The 21,814-nt window shown below is 40.2% G+C and overlaps 1 protein-coding gene across 1 annotated transcript in view; it reads right to left on the bottom strand.

Annotated features, from left to right (window-relative positions):
- Window positions 1-21,814, bottom strand: part of TBXAS1 (thromboxane A synthase 1) — a 234,494-nt gene that overhangs the window by 82,920 nt on the left and 129,760 nt on the right. Inside the window, exons 5-8 of the mRNA XM_080343746.1 lie at window positions 16,484-16,600; window positions 9,061-9,149; window positions 5,810-5,958; window positions 3,965-4,095 (exon numbers count right to left, since the gene is read on the bottom strand). Of these exons, the coding sequence (XP_080199872.1) occupies window positions 3,965-4,095; window positions 5,810-5,958; window positions 9,061-9,149; window positions 16,484-16,600 (486 nt within the window). The remainder of the gene's footprint in view (window positions 1-3,964; window positions 4,096-5,809; window positions 5,959-9,060; window positions 9,150-16,483; window positions 16,601-21,814) is intronic.

Raw genomic sequence — 21,814 nt, 5'->3', positions numbered from 1 at the left:
CTTGAGACCACCAAGAAACAGCTGATCATCATCAGAAACATCATGAGGTCACTACCTACTTGGCATGGATCAATGACCTTGAATTATGCATTCAGAGCAGACAGTATGAATGGAAAATTCAGGAGATGCCAGAAGAATGTGTTGTAGGCTCTGTGAATGCTCCAGTTTTCTTTGTTAAAGGGCACATATTTTGAAAACTGGACTTTCCCACAGATCTGTTTGGCTTTTAAAAAAATAATGCTTTGCAATATCCTTAAATAGTTACATTCCAATTGTTTTTAGGACTATGAATTACAAATGAAATTCTGGCCTTTCATCTTCTGAAGGGGCTTAGTTTCAACCCGCAGTTTTAGAAAGGAATCTCATTTTGAGCACCATGAAAGACTTCTCCATCTAGGTATCATCATTTGAAACAAAGTGGTATCTTAAGAACTGAGCTATAACATGATAGAAAAACAACTCTTACATGAATAATGATTTACATATCAGATTATTAAATGAAAATCTATCAAACTATCATTTATTGAAGTAAACAGTCTATCTGCCCTGTTTCTGGAAACATTTTGCCTAAGGGAAAAAATTCAAGCCTGGGCAGATAATCAGGATAAGGTATTTGAACACTTAAATCCTGCTGGAGTCTTCAAAGTAGGTGTTAAGTGGTGCATTAAATTTGTGCTGTTTCTTCTGAGCAGGGTGAATTTACTCTTTTGTAAATAATGGGAAAAGCATTTTATAATAATTTGAATCCATGAATAAAAGTAATATATTAAAATTTCTAAAGTACTACCACTAAATTTTTTTATACATAAGCCAAATGAGCAAAACAACCAGGACTGAAATTATTTGACTGACCACAGAAAGATAATATATAATTAAAATGACATCTGCAGCACCAACGGATGGGATGAGAGAAAGTGACATCACAGATCTCATATAAGCTGGAAGCACATTATTAGATCTAAACCTGGCTGCAAAATGACTATCTGCCCATGGGATTACCTTTAGGCATTCAGAACCATTGTTTCATTTACTGATAGAACAGGGATGATAACAGGCTGTCTTTGCTTGTCACATTGTTTTTTGGCCTTTCTTTATTCTTCATTCATGTTAGCTGCAGATGAGAGGAAGACAAGCTTCAGCAGAATCACTTTCACGGAGCTTTTCATTGTTTCAATTTGTTCCAAAGGTGCTATTTTGTTTCATTTTATTTTAAAAAAATGTTTCTTCCTCCCCCCGCCTCCAAATTAAAAAAAAAAAAAAAAAAAAGGCACTTTTAATGGTGATAAAATCAATGAGGAGTAAAAGATATACACAATGTACCATTTAGGAATATGGCAACCTAAGGAATACCCATTGGTCTAATGCAGCACAGGGAGACCGTAAGATTTCACTTATAGCTCCCATTATTAGCACAAAGAACCAGTAGCTACCAGTTATATCTCAGCCTCATTAAAATTCAATGCCAAAACTCTGACTGACTTCAGTGGGTACATTTCATCATTTGAGACTTAGGACACAGGACGTAATTCTCCTTCAAACGTGGGGCTATCTGGGACACTTAATCTCTACAGATTACATTTCTGCATTAAATTGGACACAGCTGCATTTTGATGTGTTTCACATACCATTTTTATGTTCCTGGGAAATTATTAAGTTGCTTATATCTGTAACAAGACTCATGTGCCACCTACCTAAAATAGTCAAAATTCTAAGAGCACGTAATGAGATGGGCAAAGAAAAGGGAAAAAAAGGAAGCTCCAAACTTTCCAGCCATTTGTAAAAGCCATGCTAATGATGCTGAGTGACAAAGGGGACTTAATGCGCTCTCAAAAATCTGGTCCTAAGTGTCTAACTCCCAGCATTTGAAACAGTTCCCATATGCCAATTTTGCAAACTAGGCAGAAGTCCTGGAGCAGGTGAGACTACAGCCAGTCATGGACTCATGCATACATTGTTAGGGTAAACACGGGCCTTGCACTTTCCTCCACACTGCCCTATTACTGTGCAGCTACTGCCATGTGTTATCTCTCACAGCACCTCCCAAACTCCCTTCCAATTTAACCTGAAACCTCTGTTCCATCCACCACCAAAACCTGCAAACAGGCTGCATATGCGGAGAATGCTGCCTCCTGCTCTTGTCACTACAATTTTGCTTTTCTTTGTGTTTTCTCCTAACCATTCCTACCTGACGTCCTTCATCTTAGTCTGCAGTTTCAGGGAGTGACCATCTCTAGTATAGTGAAGGATTTAGCTCATGATCGATGCCCTAAGTGCTACTGCCACAGAAATACACTGCATTTTACTAATAGTAGTGAATACATTAACTTGTTTTAAGCCACATTATCTTTTTTTAATTTTCCCTTTTATCTTTTTATAATTGATACACAGAATAGACTTTTTATGGAGACCCATTTGCATAAATATTTGATTCAAAACTCTCCATACATACAGCCACACCAACATATCATTAGAAGTTCACATTGGATCTGTGAACTAGAAATGAGGTGCCTGCAAGCAGCTTAGATACACCATCCCTGTTAGAAAATATTCCTCCAGCACTCAGCCTGGGCCAGGAACCATGTTTATGAATCACGAATTGTTTGCAGGCAGTCAGTGGGGTTTACAATCTTTTCAGATGAAAAGAAGGATGGAGACAAAGACCTAAAAGTTGGTTGAGGGAAAGACTCATAAAGGTGGGCTGAAGGAAAGACAAGAAGTGTGTGGTGATAAAGCACAACAGATACAGAAGTGAGGTTTCTCTGTAGAAAAAGTCAAAGAAAAAGAGCAGAACGTACAACATAGCAAAGAGCAGCAGTATCTTTGAAAATCAAATTGATTTTTAAATGTGTCCTAGATGTAACGTAGGATAAACTAAAATCAATTTTTCTCCTGAAAGGTGACAGCTGTGAGCCTATGCTGTGAGAAGTTGGGAAGATCCATTCTCACCTGTGCTGTTAACACATCAGAATTGCTCTTCATCTCAAACTGGTAAGAAACATCTCTTATATTTCAATATTAAGAGCTCCTTAACATGTATGTTGTAGTGTGTTTCACATCAATTGATATGTAGAATTTGTCTCAGTTACCTTTAAAATGGAATTCTCATTGATATTCTTTGTTTCTCACTACACGTCCATAATTAAGTGGTTAACTTATTTTTAGAGATGTTATGTGCACTCTGCAGTAAAGAATGGTCCAAAAGGACAAGTAGACCTGAAGAATTTTTGTATTACAGAACTGAATCACATGCCTACATTCCAAATGCTTTGTGTATCTAAAATAGAGAGACTTTCATAAAAATACCTGTGCCTTCAGACAGTTCATAAAACAACAGTGATTAAAACAAAGCAACAACAAAACCCAGACCTGCCTTATGTCCAGACAAAAGAGAAATACGTGGGTAACAAATGATTTGCTAATAACACATACTGATTAGTTTGCATACTTCAGGCAGAATTTACTACTTTTTCTCTTTAACCATCTCAATATCAAGCGTCTGCTCTTAACCAAACATTCAGGTTCTTTCCATTTTCAAAAGCAGTAGGAACTGTCACAGGACTATATAAAACCTGTCTCAGCTCCTAGGTAATGACTGGGTTGAAACACTCAGTGGGGGCTCCCTTTTCTCTGGCCGTTAAGGAAAAGTAGCATGGACAAAATACCTGACCTCAAGATGAGAAAAAATTTTAGAGAGTGAATCCTTCCCTCTGGGTCTAAAAAGTGGATTGAAAAGTCATCCTAGATGTAACATTTTCCGCATCTTTCTTGTAACATGTTAAGCATTCTGCATCAACACCAAGCCTGGTTGATGGAACGTAAAGCTAAAAATGAACAAAATCTTCACTAAATTGTTTTGACTGTTCAAACAGACTGAGTTTGCTATTTCAACTGAGGCTTATGCCACTTCAATTTTTTTCCTCAAAATATTTGCTTATCCATATATTTATCACAGAAATAGCCTTACCTCAGCTGCATCTTGCTGGTCTCTGAAGACAATTGCATTTTTTATGCTTTGGATAAAAAATCCATTTAGTTCCTTTTGTTTCTTGTTTGGCAAAATCCGAAGCAATGGGACCATTATGAATGGGAAAGAAACTGTAAGAGATTTTAAAGAAGAAAACAGACTGTAAAGGCATATAATATCCTCCTCCATTAATATTATAAAACTCATCAAGTGGGATGTATTACTTTTGTGAAACCTGTTTTTTTCCTCTTTCTTTCTCCCTCCCCTTCTTTTTCTTCCACCCCCATAGGCTGGAAAGGGATTTTCTTTTAGAAATTCCATGTTGGCTGGGACTCCCCTGCCAGACAGATGCCTTCCAAGCTTGCTTCCACAATGCCTCAGGATTTCAGTTCAGCTTCTCGATGCCACCACAATACAGAGCCACCACAACAAAGGGGAGAATTATTTTCCCTGCCTACTCAAACAATTACATATATAGAAGGCAGGGGATCTTGAACTAGCCTAGCAGCTTATGGCACTGATCCATGAAATTGTGTAGTAGTCATTCTCACTTACAGTTCTCCAATATTAGGATACTCATTTGCTATTTTTTTTTGTGTGCTTCTCTAGACAGGCCACAGACTCTGAAAGTGGGATGTGATCACAAGGATGGTCTCCAGTCCATTGCCTTTATAGTCAGGAACTAGAAACTTGAGTGAAACCTTGCATCTTAATAAACACCTTGTTAACTTATGAACATCTTAAGACTAACAAATCAGTCATCAGAAAGCCCCTGTGCTGCCAACAGGGCAATGTAGTGTGGAAATTCAGACCACATAACATAGCAGCAGAAAGAGATCAACCAAGGAATCCAACACCAAACCCTACAGAAAATTTCTTTAATGAAGGGCATGGTCTTAGGCACATAGGGGCACATTTTTGTCCCTTCAGAATTTTGTCACAGATCACACTTTGCAATCAGGTTAAACACTAACCCCAGGACATTTTGGATACACAACTCCAGAAGGAAACAATTCATGTGCTACTAATACAGGTGCAATCTGTAATGCCAGCAGGATCAGATGGGCACAGGAAACTTTGCCACTGTGCCACCTGACACTACTGTGAGCAGGTCTAGATAGCAAGATGGTAAAAAGCTCAACCACCTTGATTATTCTGTGGCTTCCTCAGCTACAATTCTTACTGCCCTTGCATTTAACAAGGCCACCATCATCTTGAATCCTTAACTTTCATGTCCTATAATCAAATGGCTTTATACCCCATTCTTGTGTTCCTTATCCACTTGAAAATAAATGCATTCTCTTAATGATAGCCTGTGCTAGCACTTACCATCTTTATCATTTATAGCCATCAGCCAGGCTGCTGTTGCTATTCAAATAAGAATTTGCAGGACTTATACTATCTGCTTATGCTCTTCCACCTCTTTTCTTTAGTCAGTTATTAGCCTACTGTTGTTTATGGGTGGGATTTCAATCTCTACCAAGCAGAGAGCACAAAAACTTTACTCTCAGGCTCCAAAGGGCAGTTACTCTGCTTTAATGCAGAATTGTATAAAGAGAGATATCATAGAAACTACAGGTCCCAGAAACCTTCCACTCAGATCAACCTGGAGCATTGCTTTCCCAGACTCTCAGTTTCTGGAGGAAGTTGCATGAATAGTAACGAGAGTTGTAGAACATATGGTGGAAATCTCAAGGGTATATTTGGCCTGTAGGTTGCATTCTGAACACCTTGAAATTAAGTCTGCTATACATCTTCCTGCTCCTGCTTCAGCATATTTTGTAATTTGAGAATGACTTTTAGAAAATTACCATAAATAAGTAGACAAAGGTAGACTATACTCACGGATTAGAATAAGGAGAGGCTTAAACAAAGACATTTCAAAGAATGTTCTGCAATTCTTAACGAAGGGGTCATCGGGATTCTTCTGAGAATCCACCTCAGTACCAAAAGCTACGCTACCAACGACATCCAAGGTAAAGCAGTTGTAACACCTGCATTGAGTTGGAGAGTGATAAACCATTAGCTACAAATTACATATCTGTTAGTATCTTGCTTCTACAAACATCACATAACATTAATTTTTGTCTCTGATTTTCTTTTTGCTTTTAGATTTGAGCTTTGCCAACAGAAGATGTTTCCATCATTCTGACAAATGCTGGTTCTTAACAATGATCACCTTTTCTTTGCCTACAAAGTGAACATACTTTCATACAGCTCAATAATTTCACTAAAAAAATAAAAAATAAACTATTTCATTTATTACCTAGAAATCACATGCAACAGGTCAGAGATTCATAAGCATTTTCTTAGTATACATCCTAAAAAAGATATAATTTCTTTCTCATTTTGAACTGCAGAAACCACAGGTCCCACCAGTCCAGTCTAAACTCTCAGTGACAAGAGGTGATTAAGTAAAATTTCCTGTCAAGGATTTCCTTCATCTTGATAGCTCCTTTATGATGCAAAATTGTGGTCAAAACCAAGAGGAACTGACACCATGTGAAAACTGTATCTCTGCAGAGGAGCAGCAAATGCTTTGAGAACTACAAATGTGGACCGTGATCTAGAAACGTAAGAACTTACTGAATCTCTCCTCACATATCTGACCATTTATCCAGTTGTGTCATCATCTTTATTTCTATTGGGCATTAGCAGCTATATTTAGTTTTGAGACAAATGGACTGAAAATGCAAAGTATTCTTCAAATTTGATTCTTCCGACCTGTGGCCAAGTGTGCAATGAGTGTTCTTCTATGTTCCCTTACAAAAGGCTAATAATATCAAATTCTCTGGTGTTTTAACCTGAGTGAGCATGTATCAAGAAAAGGACAGGACTCAGGCCCCAGTGTATGCTGCATGTACATTGTAAAGCAGCATTTCTAAACTACGATCTTTGGGCACTGTGATTCTGATGACACCAGAACAGATTTGGAAGATAACAATACTGCCAAGTTAGGTAACTTATTCGGGTTTTCAACTCTTACACAAAAAGAGGCATTACTGGAAGTTGAAATGTTAAAAGCAGGAGTGCAGCAATAAAATAATCATTTCAGAAGCACTTAATTCTCTTTTTCAGTACCTTTGTGAGGTAGATAACTGAACTAAGTTTTGAGTTGCTGGCAAAAAACGAAATGGCTGAAGAAAATTAATGTACAAGACAACAGGAGGTTGCAGATAGCTCAGCATGACCCAGAAATGTGCACCTGCAGCCCAGAAAGCCAACCCTATCCTGGGCTGCATCAAAAGGACTGTGACCAGCAGGTTTGGGGAGGTGATTGTGCCCCTCTACTCCACTCTCGTGAGACTCCCACCCGAAGTCCTGCATTCAGCTCTTGGGACCCCAACATAAGAAGGACATGGACCTGTTGAAGTGAGTCCAGAGGATGGCCATGAAAAAGATCAGAGGACTGAAGCACCTCTCCTATAAGGACAGGCTAAGAAAGTTGGAGTTGTTCAACCTGGAGAAGTCTCCAGGGAGACCTTGAAGCAGCCTTCCAATACCTAAAAGGGGGCTACAAGACAGCTGGAGAGGGAATTTTTACAAGGGCATGTAGTGATTGGACAAAGGGCAGTGGCTTTGAACTGAAAGAGGGCAGATTTAAATTAGATATAAGGAATGCATTCTTTACCGTGAGGGCAGTGAGGTGCTCAACAGGTTGCCCAGAGAAGTTGTGGATGCCCTGTCCCTGGAAGTATTTCAAGGCCAGGCTGGACAGGACTCTGAGCAATGTGGTCTAGTGGAAGGCATCCCTGCCCATGGCAGGGGTGTTGGAATTAGATGATCTTTAAGATCTCTTCCAACCCAAACCATTCCAAGATTCTATAATTCCATGATTTACATCCAAAAAATAGCTCCCAAGGCAATTCTGGGAAACTGCAGTGCAATGAGAATCACATTTATAAATGTCAAACCTGCTGAAATGGTGCTATTATAAAACATCCGGAAGATCATATTCTGAGATGGTCAACATCATTCATTTATACTTTCAAAAGGTCTTTTCCAAAGTGCCTCTTGAGAGGTGAAACCCTATCATGGATCAATAGGTAAAAGACCAGGCAAAGAAAAAGGAAAAATGGAAAAAAGGGAAAAGCCTGGAAGGACTCAAAAGGTCAATTTTCATTAGAGCACTAGGGTAACTGTAATGCATCTCAAGGTTTCATAGCATCTCTGCAGAAATTTAATAAAGAGATCTCTGTGCACATACATACACTTGCATGCGTACCCATACATGTACTTGAAAAGAGGTGGATAAATCGTGGGTAAATATCTATTTCTTTAGATGACACAAAATTATTTGCACTGCTCCAGTTTAGGGAAAATCATGATCAACTTCAGTAGTGCTGCCCAAACCAGCAAATGAAATGTATGCAAAATAGTGCCTGTTAGAAAGAATGCATTTGAACTACTCATATGACATATGGAGTCCTGCAAGAAATGCATCTGCTTAGAGAAGGGGCTAGACAGTGTTGTGAAGATTTCAGTGAAGACCTCTGATGAAAAAGCAACAAAAAAAGATAATAGGATATTAAATGCATAACAAATGGGAGAAAGCACAGTATGGAAAATATTAAAGTGTCATTTTATAAATCAATGGTGCATTCTCATCTGGAGTACTGATCCCGTCGTTTCACAAAAAGCTAGCATGCCATTAGAGGGGGTTGGAAGGAATGTGGTAAGAATGATTAAGTGCTAAAAAAACCTCATGTAAAAAAAGCAAGAGGGTGATGGACTAGAGGGATTTGATACTACATCAGTTCCTTTATTTGTACATTATTGGCAGGCTGTAGACAGTGGACTGGACAGGGACTGATGCAGCTTTCTCTTCTGCTTCCAGCTGTTAAAACTTCATTAAACAACAGCTAGAAATACAATAGATGCTTTTCCAAAATTACTTTTCAAGTATGCAATGGCTGCCCCCAGGAGAAAAGGCATCTATCAGACACATCTTCTATTAAACTATGATCTCCACTTGTAAAAGAAAGGGAGGGGAAAAAAAAAATCTTTTACACAGTAAGCACATATTTAAAATAACTGCTGCCATTGACTTTTTTTTTTTTTTAATCTGCTACTAATTTCTGGCATGTTGAACATACCTCTGGATATCAAAAGCTTTGCCAGAATCTGCATAGACTTTCAAGTTACACAGCAGGACGTCACAGGCCTGGTTTATTAGCGGTGTCATCTAGAAAGGAACACATAGTATTGTGAAAAACATTAAAATGTTAAAAAAGAAAAAAAAAAATCAAATTAGTTTTATCCAGAAGATGGGACAGAGCTCTCAGGATACTCTGCCGGTGTGGTCAAACACTTTTGCACAGTTAAGATGAAATGTTGGGACTGTCTGCTAAAAATAAACGTACACATTACAGGGATGCCTTTCTCCAGCTCTGGGCCTAAACATGAGAGGCCCTGTTGCTTACCTGATCTTTGGTTCTTGCTCACCTGTAGCTATATACATAAAGAGCTATCAAGCAAAGACATTCTCTTTTTAATCACTCCCTGTGTCAGTTGATGATTTATCACAATCCATATTTACAATATTTTACATTTAGGCTACACATACTCCAGGGCTGAAGGAATAATATTTTCTATAGTTCTAAAGTCCAATAAAGATATTAGCATGAGAGGCCCAGAATTTCCATCCTGTTGTCCCTCAGTTTGAGGGATTTAACCTGTACATTAGAAAAGCACCATGTATACCACTACAAGTTACTGTAAGCAAACTGCTATTGCTACCTGAGGAAAGGCTTTTATGGAGTGGTGATGCCATTAAATGGTCATTCATATGAATTTATTGATCTAATGGTTCTTTCCTGTCACCCACACATGACGTTCAGGTAGACTTACCCACAGCTTGGCTGCAGTGAACAGTGCAATAGTCTCATCTTTAGGACTTCATGGAAACCATGACACAGGACATGATCGAGACCTCATTGAAGTCTCTCTTTAACTTTTTGCATATGAAAGGCATCAGACACTTGCCTTGATTACACCTACTAAGGGGGGGCAGAGGAAGTGTGTGGCAGCAATCCAGCCATGACCCTAAAGGCATTATCTGCTATGGCTCTTTCTCCGTATCGACTGCTGAGAGAAACTTATAGCCTACAATTTGATATCACAGTCTTCCATCAACAATTATGCCAAGCATCAGTAGACATATGCACAGAAACCTGTCTTTCCTTCCCGAAAAACCTCCTTCAGCATACGGATGTCAACAAACATGAGAACAGACTTGCCTTACTCCTCTGACATTCTTGTTACCAAAAAAGGCTTACTGCAGCCTCTCAGCACACTCTGAGCTATACAGCCTGCCCAGCCAAGTCCATTTTGCTTGGCACTTCCACCTCTGAGAAACTGGCATAACACTTTGTGCACAGGCATGTTGCCACCCTAACACATGGGCAAGACTCTATGCAGTCAGAAGGCCAATGTGGGAGCAACCAACATGTTTTCCAAAGGCAAAAGTCTGAGGAATGTGTCTTGCTGCTCCTGAGGTCCTGTATCTATATGGGACAGAGCAGGTTGCCACTGTTTTATTTCAAAGCTAGACTGATTTGGGCTTTGCCACAGTCTCTCAATACAATTCTGAAGCCAGATTAGTATTTGGTAAAAGTAGCAGTTATGTGTTTGGGAGGTGCATACCACGTTATGTGGCAGTTTTCTTCCCCTTTTGGCTTTCTAGAGAAAGTCCCCTGCAGTGAGCTTCTTCTCAAATGGTTCAGCAAAATTAACACATTTCTGTTCAACAGATTGAACAAGGGTGAAATGCTTTATAAGTCTCTGGGTCCAGCCCCTCCAATGAACTGAACCAGTCAAGGAGAACAAAACAAAAATCCATATTTTAACAGGTATGTTTCCTAAACAGATGGTGATCATTTTGTATTTTCCTTTTATTGCCTTATTTTCTCTTTTATTCTTCATCACATCACCAGACCTGCAACCACCCAGCTGGTTGCTATTGCTTTCCAACAGCTGGCAGAGATGGCAGGGGCGCATATGTCTGGCCAGGGCATCTCAGAGCCCCTCTGCACTTTTCACATTCCACAAGCCTTTCAAAATACCATTGCAATTCATTTCTAGTTGTAAGATATTTTTATTAGTGAATCTAACCATGCAAAAGCGGAGGGGGGCATATGGATCTGATTTATTGTTAGTATGATAGGACAGAGTCATATCAATGAGACAATTATTTGCATATGAAAGCTATGGGGGATATCTACTCAGGAATCCTGGATTAGGTTTGGGTTTTTATTCCCCTGAGGGACACAAATTAGTCCAAGATTGCTAACTATAATACAAAGAACACAGACTGAAACTTTCTCAAGTTCCTTAACACTTAAAGTCTTTGTTCAGCTGTCAAGAAAAATAGCGTTGGGGGAGGTGAACTATACCAAACTTTGAAAATGGGGACAAAACCACACATGTTGATTCGTACCACCCTGGGTATCACTAACTTCTTACACATTCTCATTTGCCAGTCAGAACATAAAAGCTGCATAACCTGCCTGAGTTTCAGTTCTTAGTGGGTAAACAAACCCCAGCTGCTCTATGTTCAGATTGGCTGAGAGTAACAGGATGAAGAAAAATCTAAACAATATGGTCCCTGTAAATATTTGATCTGCCAGTTATCTAATAGCAAGAGTAGCCCAGAGTCCAAATTTCTTTCTTTCTGCCAAAGAAGAGCATTTGGGGTTAGGGTTTTCATGATGCCAGGGGCTTTGCTGTATAAATCCTGCCAGCATGCTATTTGGCACATAACAACAATTAGTTTCTGATTCTGAGTATGTACAGTGCATGGGGATGTTTGCTCTGTTCAAAGGCATCAGAGTCACGTTCCTCTAGTTAGATGTGGTCCTCAGTATTCACTATTATTATTTCCCTATCATTAGCACCCAAACTATAAAGTAGAAGGCTGGAACATATTCACTCTAGATAGACACACAGGAGACATTACTGTTCACATACAATATGCAGAGGTCACGTTGGGCCTCTTATCCCACAACTCGGATGAAATATCAAGGGAAGGAGAAGGAAAAAGGACACATCCCTAACATAAGAACTGCTTTTGTACCAGATTTCAAGTTCCTGACTAAAACCAGGAAAAGAGTGGTGTGTCAGGAAGATGTCTGTGAGAGGGTTTGTTTCCATTAGCTCATGGTGGGGTCCTGCTATTCACAGGCACAGCTTAACAAAAGGAGCAACTCAACCAGACACTGACTTGTAGCTCAAGGACATGCACAGTTCACATACCAGCTTCTACGTTAATTATCTGCTTTGTCTCAGGTAAGTATACTTGCTTTGCTGAGTGCCAATAACAGTTTCCAAAGACCCTTCCAAAATGCCTCTGAACATCATGCACAAGCAGAGTAAGAGCAAATCAAGGAAACCTCAATGGTTGGACTGTCAGATCTTATGTCCTAGTGAGGTCTGGAAGAACTGCATGCCCGAGAGTGACACTAGGGGATTTTCCTGCACTGTTCTGCCTTGTTATCACAAGTTCTGCTTTGTGTCTCACTTAGTTTGAAAGAAAATGCCTCAACACAAACTCAACTTTGCAAGTTATTTAGGACAATGCTACATTATGTTGTGCTCTCTTCTTTAATTTTTGTGTTCTGTTTTGTTTTAATGGTTGGTTAATGGAGGAGAGGGATTCCTGGCATACTGATAGGAGATGACAAGACTACTGCAGCACCATCAGAATAAATAAAAATCAATAGGTTTTCTGCTGGTGTTGGCTGTAAAAGAGAGCAAAGCTATTTATCAAGTCTGACAAGGGGTCCAGAACAGTAGGATCATCACAGGCACCGCAGCAAAAAGAAAAGGAACAAAATAAGAAATACTAAATAGGGAATCAAGATTGGTACAGCAAGATCACTAATATATCAGCTTGTTTCATTACATAATAACTGAGGAGAGCATGACAGGAACATAGGGAAATGCATCTTTTACTTAAGGGCCTCCAGGTATTTTACTTCACCAGTTCCTCATGAATTACATCTTGGATCAACTTTCAGCAGTTGGTATTATTCCTGTTTAACAGATGAAAGCCATTACATGCACAGAGAATTTAAGTAGCTTCTGCCAGATCACCCAGAGGCAGTCAATGGCAAAGCTGCAAGTGAAACTTCTTGGGTCTCCTGTCTCCTGTTTCTCATTTCTCATTCTTAGTGCTCCCATAGCAATGGCACCATGAGGTCTGTTCACAGGTCACACTGGAAAGAGCTTATTATCAGATCTGCTACCAACTGTAGTGGAATCTCATTTGAGATGCTACCAAATCTTACTGTAGGATAAAGCTTAGAAGTCCATTGATTTATGCTATGCTCACCATTGTAGTATTTGAATGTAATGTTATCTGGAGCCAAACCTTCCTTGGTTGGAATGGACTGCTTTACTAATCTTTACATACTTGTTAGAAAAAGAAAAATGGAGAACATACAATGTGTGGAAATCTATAAAAGTAATAGTGAAACGATGCACAGCTTTTAAAGATAAATTCAGGACACAGAGAGAGAAAGATGGAGAAGGTGCCAGAAAATCTTGAAAAATGTTAGGAAAACAGCTCTCTGTGTACACCCAGCAATCGCTACACTGGCTACCCAATGGCTCCATAACCTCTAGTTTCAGTTAAATGCTTGTAACTGTGCAAACTACAAAATTTCTGGGATCAATTTTCCCTCTTTTGGTGACTGGCTGTTGGAGATTTTTGCCAAGCTGAGGAGAAATTCTTCAAGTTTAGTGAACTTCTCAGTGACACTACACCACTTCCATGGAGAGACATGGGCAAAGTACACCTCTGTCCCCAGCCATAGGAGCTAGCTGCCTCTGTGGGGCATTGCAGGTCAAACCTTAGCAACCTAATTTAGCTCTGTCTTGGACTTTGTCCTCCAGCAGCCAGGCCAAAGAGTGGATGACCAGCTTTTTGTTATTGCTAGTGTTGAAGCTGTCCTTTGGCCTAGCAGTAGGTTCTTGTGTTTCTGAAATGGAGATATCAGTAACCTACATTCGACTCTCCAGCCCTCTGTGCATCTTCTATCTGAAGCAATTGCTACAGGAAGCACAAGGAGTTGTTAACATTTATTGCTCTGTCACAGGCTAATCACTCCCAGTTCTCTCAGAGTGTCCAGGCAGACAAAGTCTGTGTTTGAAGTGGCTCATCAAGGGGAACCACTGTCCAAAGCCATTTGAGAGGTCTGCAGTCTCTACAGCATCACTGGAGAGTTTGCATAGGGGAATGAAGGCAAGGCAGGCATCCAGAGTGCACAAAGAAGATGATTTTAGTGTGGGACTTTGTCAGAGCTCAGATCTCTGTGCAAAGAAATCAATGTCTTAGGAGCAGAAATAAAGAACATGTCTAGCAGAATTTATAAATATGTATAAAACAACATATCCAGGTTCTTGGCAATAAATACCAAAACTAGCTTATTTGTAACTCCTTTGAGGTAGAGAGGAAGAGCTTATTAAAAACAGGATGTCTTCTACATAACTCTAAATACTCTGTAGTATGACCAATACTAGAATATAGTATTTTTATTTCCATGCTGCTGTAAAGGTTCTGAGAGAATGTGAAATATGGGAGAGTTAAAAAGTGAGATCACAATTAAAGAGCATTAATTTCCTTTGAGAAGGGTTGGTATGGCTTCTAATTTAAGCAAGAGCAAAAGAAGCACAGGGGCAAGGACTTAAGTTGCATTAACTTCAAATCCCAAGACAGTTCAAGTACTTGGGCAGAAAATGAAATGCAAGACTGAGGAGTGCATTAATTCAAAAGAGGTTCTCAATATCACCTAGAGTTACTGCAAGCATCTCTGTGTAAGGATGGACGGTCTTCTGGTGGAGACATGGGACAGAGAAACAAAGTTGGGCCTTTCAGGGAGACCTTCCTCATGCCTCATTTTCCCACTTTCTATAGACTTGCAGGAGAAAGTGACCATTTCCAGGTCATCCTGAGCCCACGCACAATCACTCCCCTTCCACAGAGTTTGGAAGAGGCAGCACAGGGAAAGCTGATTATCAGGCTAAAAATAAAGGTCTCAATTTTTGCATGTAAGACAGCTGCCAGGCACTCCCCAGCTCTCTATTTTACCTCCGACTACTATTCCTACATCGCAGCTCTGCCACCAAGCAGTGCAAAGCGAGCACCATGACTTCTCCTCCCACTTTGGTTTAATAGGTCAAAACCTGCAAAAACCTGTGGCTGCCCAGCCCCAAAGCACAAGGCCTCCACCTGCTTGTCTTCATCGCTCTCCTCCATCCAGCCTGCATGGCTGGTGCCGGCAGAGGTTGCTCTCTGCAAATCGAGGGGAGCGCAGCTTTATCTTTTGTTAGTCTGCCAGCCAAGAGCTGATGACCTGCAGTAAGGCAGATTAATTTCTGCTAGGAAAATGCAAAACTCTCCCCACCACGCCACGAGCAACTAATCGCTTGCATATTTAAACATCCTCGCCTCGCTAAAATTTCACGATGGAGCCGGTGACAGAGCAAATGTCGAGGCGCATAACCAATGGCATTGTCAGTCGTGATTAATCAGCATCTCCACCAGGCTGGCAGCCAATTAGAATTTACCATAATAAGGAGGTGACAGCTGGCGTTGCTAAGCGACCGCTGTCTATAGAGCTGGGAGAGCCAGACACATTTAGATGTTACTGTGGATTTCGACAGCGGCATGTCAAGACAACACAAGCGTCTGCCCAGTGGAAAATTTTACAACCCAGGACTGGGCACCAGAGTGAGGCATGGTTCCCTTTCAGAATAAAATACATAAAAGAAGAGGTGCTTTTTTTTTTCTGTTGTTGGGGTTTCTCCCTCCTCCCCCCTAACCTCTCCCCAAAATAACACTTTAAGCAGTCAATCATTTAACTGCGTTTAATTAAGAGGTATCGTGTCACTGGAAGAGGACTTTGTTACTGGGTAATGGGTTCCCATGGCTAAGTAAATGCTGAGACATTTATAGGAAATTAGCAGCAGGTCAGCGCATAGACATTTATTTTCAGTCAGAGGTATTTATCTGGCAACGACATTATGTTCCAGTGACTTATTTTATTATATGAAAGGATTAAAGAATAAAAGGAGGAGGGGGGAAGGAGACAGAGAAATGAAAATAGACTGACAGCAGTTCCCGTGTTAACGTGAGAGCTGCTGACTCTGCAAATCACGAAAAGCTATGTTCCAACTGGGAGCAATAACCTTTCCTGTACTTTAGCTTACTCCTAACAGGGTGGGGGGGAGGAAGGTGTAAGACTCCTTTTTGAGTTTGCTACACTTTTATGGACAAACTGGTTTATATAAAGACAGAGGATCATATTCTCAGACGATCTATTCTGATTTTCACCAATGTATGACCTGGAATACTCTATATGTACGCTCAACTGCATGTGCTCCTCAGGTCTAAATAAACTGTCACAAAGTAGCAATTTTTTACATGTTCTTAATATAGAGCTATATGAAGTAGATGCTTGTATGAAAGAAAACAATTGTGTCTTCTAAATTAGGAGAGCAACACAGCATACATCTCACCTCTTTCAGTTTGGTATCACTAAAGGCTGGGGTCAGGAGGCTCCGGACATACTTCCATCTGTCATCACGAAGACAAAGGATGCTGTCAAGCATTGGCTTGGAAACCAAATTCGGCTTCTAAATCAAAAGAAAACATGATTCAGTTTTAATACAAATGAAGCTACTTGAGACTCTGAAACTTGGAAAGACTGGTCATGAATGCCATTGTCCCACAGTGTTGTCCTACAATGAGAGAGGTTTGAGTCAGTCCCAACCACCAAGCTAAACATGGCTGAGGCTAGAGAAAAATCTCTCTTTTCCTGCACACATTTCCTCTTGGACTTGCAAAAAAACCCCAGGGCCAGTCCAGTAACTGCTTGCTCAGACTGTTCTGGTTCTGCCATTCCTGGTGTTCTGAGATTGCCAGTTCTCCTTTGCTGAACCCTGGCTTCTTTCCTGCCTTTCCAAGGTGACTAGCAAGAGGACCTGTCAACACTCCCTCTCTGTGCAACATGAGTGCCAACGCACTGCACGTGAATGTCAGTAGGGGACACGATTTCTGGTGACAGCTGGTATGTCAGCCTGTTACACGCATTTTAAAAGTCTTCAGAAAATACGTTGATTAGAAAGCAATTCCTAGTCCTCGCTCTATCTATAAGGTGCACTCTCACTAAGAAGCTGTGGTCTGAGACTCTTAGTGCTTCAGCCAATAGTCAAACACGGTATTGTAAAGTGCTGCCCCATGAAGTTCTGTACCAAAAAGGCGGCTACGGATTTGCTAAATTTTAATCCCCCTATCAACTACAAAAATCTCTATCCAGAAAATTGTGATATTCACCAAAGACTGAAGGGATAAAAAAGATGAAAGAGGAAGTGTGTCAGAAAACAACACAAATACACCTGGACGAGGTGTCAGGAGATGCCCAGACCCACAGCAGAATCTAATACAATTTCAGTTATTGCCAGAGGATGTTTCCTAATTTTTCTTGAAGGACTCCAAAAATGGAGATTCAATACCACCCCCACACAAAGTCTTTCATTATTGGACTACTTTTACGATGGTAGCAGAATCTCCATTGCTGGAAATTATGGTCTTTAGACTTTATGCTAACACAGGCACAGAGCACAGGTTATTCTCTCCGCTTTGCAGCAGCCCACCTGTGCAGAAGGCTACAATAACAACTAATCATATTGCTGCCATCTAGTCCAAATAACACCAATTCGCTCAATGCATATGTATCAGGCGTATTATCTGGGATCATTTGTTCAGTCTTGTTGCTGTCCCTCTGCATAGTCTTGTTAATTTACATCTTTCTCAAGGTATAGTCCCTGTGACTTGACACGGTACTTCAGCCAAGGAGGATTTTTTTTTTTTCTTTTGTTCTGCAGGCTATATCCCTCCCCATTCACCCCAAAATACTACACACCACAATATGACAGTGGTGACTCATGTATTTGCTTGTGGTTCTCTGCAACTCTCAGACTTTTTGCTGAATAATTAGTCCCTAAGAAGTCGTTCCCCAGCCTTTATCATTAAAGTTGGTTACTCCTAGGAGTCATAGATAGAACATGTCCTGGTTGAACTGTGACCATTCTTGTCATGATTTCTTCTCCAACTGATCACAACCACTTTGAATTGTAGCCCTTTCATAGCATCTTTCTTCCTTAACAGCTTAGTGCCTTCTATATAAATTATCACACTCAGTGCCATCATCTAACCCAGTAACAAAAGTACAGAACAGCACTTGCAAATAAGCTGCTTCTGGGACACTCTCAGCTCATGCTTCCCTTCTGACAATGGACTGATCCCAAACACTTTCCAAGTCATCTTCAGTCAGTATTTCAGGTATTGTACAGCCATGTTGTCCAGACAAATCATCCTAATTATGGTGAGTGGAGGTGGAAAGTATATGCTCCCGTAGATATCAGGCTGTACAGAGACACTTATTTGCACACGCTAGATTTTCTGTCCCCCAGGCCCCTGCCTACCTGTCCAGGGTAGCAGTGGCTGTACAGTCCCCCATGTTATCAGTAGCAGCAGCATTCACTTTACTGGGGAAGACCCAAGCAAACCAAAGACACTTTGGCCTTCCCAATGATATCTGTTGATCGCTTTCACCCCTAACATTTTCTTTCAGTCTTTCTTTCATTACTAATGTACATGAAAAATGAGTTCTTCCAACCTGTTAAACACCTGGATGCTTTCATCTCATTTTGTGCCTCAAGACTCCTGATTTTATTGTCCCTATGTGCTGGTTTTTTATCCTTTTTCTTGGAAATCTGACCTACTTCTCACTCTGAAAAAAAAAACTTCAGGGGCTGTAAAGAGCTGACAGTTTACCTACACTGGTCTTCTACTGCACTTCCTTAACTTGCCTCCTTATTGGAAGAGTTTGCACTTAATATCTTTTCTTTAAGGAGCTGCCAGCTCTCCTTAACACCTTTTCCCTTTACACTTGCCAGAATCTTGCCATACTGCATAAGCCTGTAAAATGCAGAAGCCTATTTTATATTGCAAACAGGCTAATGGGATAGTTTTACGTTCTCAGTGTAGTAAACTGATGTCACTGAGATGACACCACAGATCAGTTCTGTGCAAAGATGAGCTGTTTTAAAGTAGAAGAATACGTATCAGGATATCAAGCTGAAGGAAGAGACTGACTCAGGTACTCTCACCAGATGACTACTGTAAGATAAAATATGGGCACTTTTTAATGTATACATAAACTATATTATTTCATGCAATAACAAGAAACACTTGGGCCAGGCTGTCAAAGCTGAAGTGGTTTGGACTGCTTTCTCTGAATATCCTCTTTAAAAAAATGATCTGATTTCTAACTTGTCAGTAGGTATCTGTTCTGAGGATCAGGAGTGCAGCTACAGAGACCATCACTCACTGGAGTGCTGCCTCATTTGTTACAGATTTTCAAGGCATAGTAGAAGCAGAAGAAAGAGGCTCCAGACAACTGGAAATGATCCTCATTCTTGGAGAAAGTACTGTGTGCTAACCTCTGCTCCACAGTTCTTATGTGCTGCTAGGGAAGCACTTTACGCTAAGTCTTGACTCAGTTGGTCACCAAATAAGTATTCCTTATGTCTTTGGTCTTCAGTTTCAAACCCTAAGGCCTAAATTGCAAACCTCCTGAGGACTCACTAATGCCACTGAAATCAACAACAGAGACTGTGCTGTGCCTTGATCACACGAAAAGCATTAGGCCAAGAAATCAGGTCATTGAATGGAGCCCCCAAATTAGCAAATACTCCCGGACCTGTGCTTCAACCCTCCAGCCTTCAATTCTGATTTATAAAGTGGAGATATCACATCACCTCCTCGGAACTGCTAACAATACATTAACATTTCTTAGGCACTCAGAAACTACAGTGAAAGAGCAGAATAACAGTTCTCACAAGGAAATGACTGATTTTGTCTTCCAAGCAAGGTTTGAATAGTGTACAGGAAAAAAAAAAAAATAGAAAAAGGAAAAAATTATAGAGCAACATTTGGAAAAATATTTTTCTTCCACTCCTAAATTGAAGGCTGCCCAATCTGTGCACTCTATAAGACAAATCTCCTTTGGAAGACAAGGCTCCACTTAGATAATAACAGATGTGATATAAATCTAACTGCATTTGCCTTGAAAGCAAAACCCCTTCCTAAAACCAAACATTCACCCTAAAAATTGCTCCTAATTGCATAAAGACTGTATATAGTGCATTCACAGAGAGGAGCCCAGTTACTGAACAAAAAGCCTGTTAACCATAATGCTATAACTATGATGCTAACAATAGTATTGCCTTTTTAGCACTCTGCTTCATGTCAGTAATGCTCCTTTAACATATTTCTGGTGTGTACAGTATTATATACATATAAACGCTGCAAGGAAGAAAGACAATTTTGCCCATAAATTATTTTACTCTTTCTCTTTAAATTGGGAACACAAAAACATGTTTGTGTTTATTGGAATAGCATCAGCGTGACTGACAGTGTATAGCAGATTTCATTTATCAGGTTTTCCTTATCGTTCTGCAAACACTTTCCTCCTAATTGCATAACCTATGTTGCAGGTTCATACAGCAGGAATGAAAATGGATTTGGTATGAGAATGAGCCTGAAGTATCTTAGTGAAAGATGAAGTGTCACCTCTCTCCGAATGGATGAAGCGCTATCTGAGCACTGTCTGAGATTTCTTGAGCCTATAAAAAACACTGAAAAAATTACCATGGAAGGCAGCTGTAATATTTTCAGGGGTGGGATTTTGGGTTTTGGGCAGGGAAGGAGGTTGCTTTTAAGTCAAATGCAATGAGACTCATATTCCATCTAGAATTATCTAAATACCCAACAACTGCTCTGCACTTCCTTCTCCTGTGTAATCAACCATTTCTGACCACAGAACAGTAATGCTGCATGAAAACTACTGGCAGCATGGTAATCTGCTGCAGCATACCTGCAAGCGCTACTGAGTACCCACAATCACAAACAGAAACAACAAAGAAAATTGGAGAGATTTTCTTCCAAACAAATCCTTTAAAAGAGAGAACAGAAAACAATGTTTGCAGATGAGCAGCATCTTTGCAATTGATGCAAGAATTCCCTCCCCATTAAGCTGTTCCTCAGGCTGACCCTTCAGACCCAGTTATTGGCTTGTTTGTCCCTGAGTCAATTTGGCTTGCTGTGTATTACTCAATAATTTAGGTAAGCGACTCTCCTCTGGTTCTGAGGCCAAGTGGTACAGAACACCTCTTGTCATTGAAATTAAATCACCTTCCCAAAGAGAATGGCCATATCCAACCTGCATATGGTCATGGTGCATGTTCAGCTCCTTAACTGTGCACAGACCATGCTTGGGGGACAACTAATCAATATAGGACGATGACATGCTAAGAAGCATGTCAGTATGGACATCTGTAGGACCTACTCATGCACTAATAATCTGTCACTGTTTTATTCTGCAGTATAACTGTAACCTTGTGTGATTCATGAATCATTTGCTCCTTTTTTGCATTTGTTATTAGCAGGCTAGACTGAACCTCTGGCAGTCAACAATGACTGCCTGGAACAGAAGAAAGTGTAGCAGCACCGCAATATTCCTTCAGAAACCTTCTCTTCTTCCTTTGGTAGAAAAATAAGGATGTACATTTGCAAGCAGCAGAAGAAAATTAATGCTGCCACGCACTCTTAAAATATGCTGAACAGTTGATACTTCAAAGAACCTAAGGGGCAACTCTAAAGACCTTTAAAAACCTACTGACTCCAAAACCTACAATATAAATCATTCACTTCCATAGAACCAGCTGCTAATCTACTCCACATGCTTTGACAACACAGCAAGAAACGAAACTCTATAAAACAGG

Source organism: Nesoenas mayeri, assembly GCF_963082525.1.
Source record: "Nesoenas mayeri genome assembly, chromosome: 1".
In the NCBI taxonomy this organism is placed as follows: Eukaryota; Metazoa; Chordata; class Aves; order Columbiformes; family Columbidae; genus Nesoenas; species Nesoenas mayeri.
This window is presented reverse-complemented; position numbering and strand designations above follow the sequence as displayed.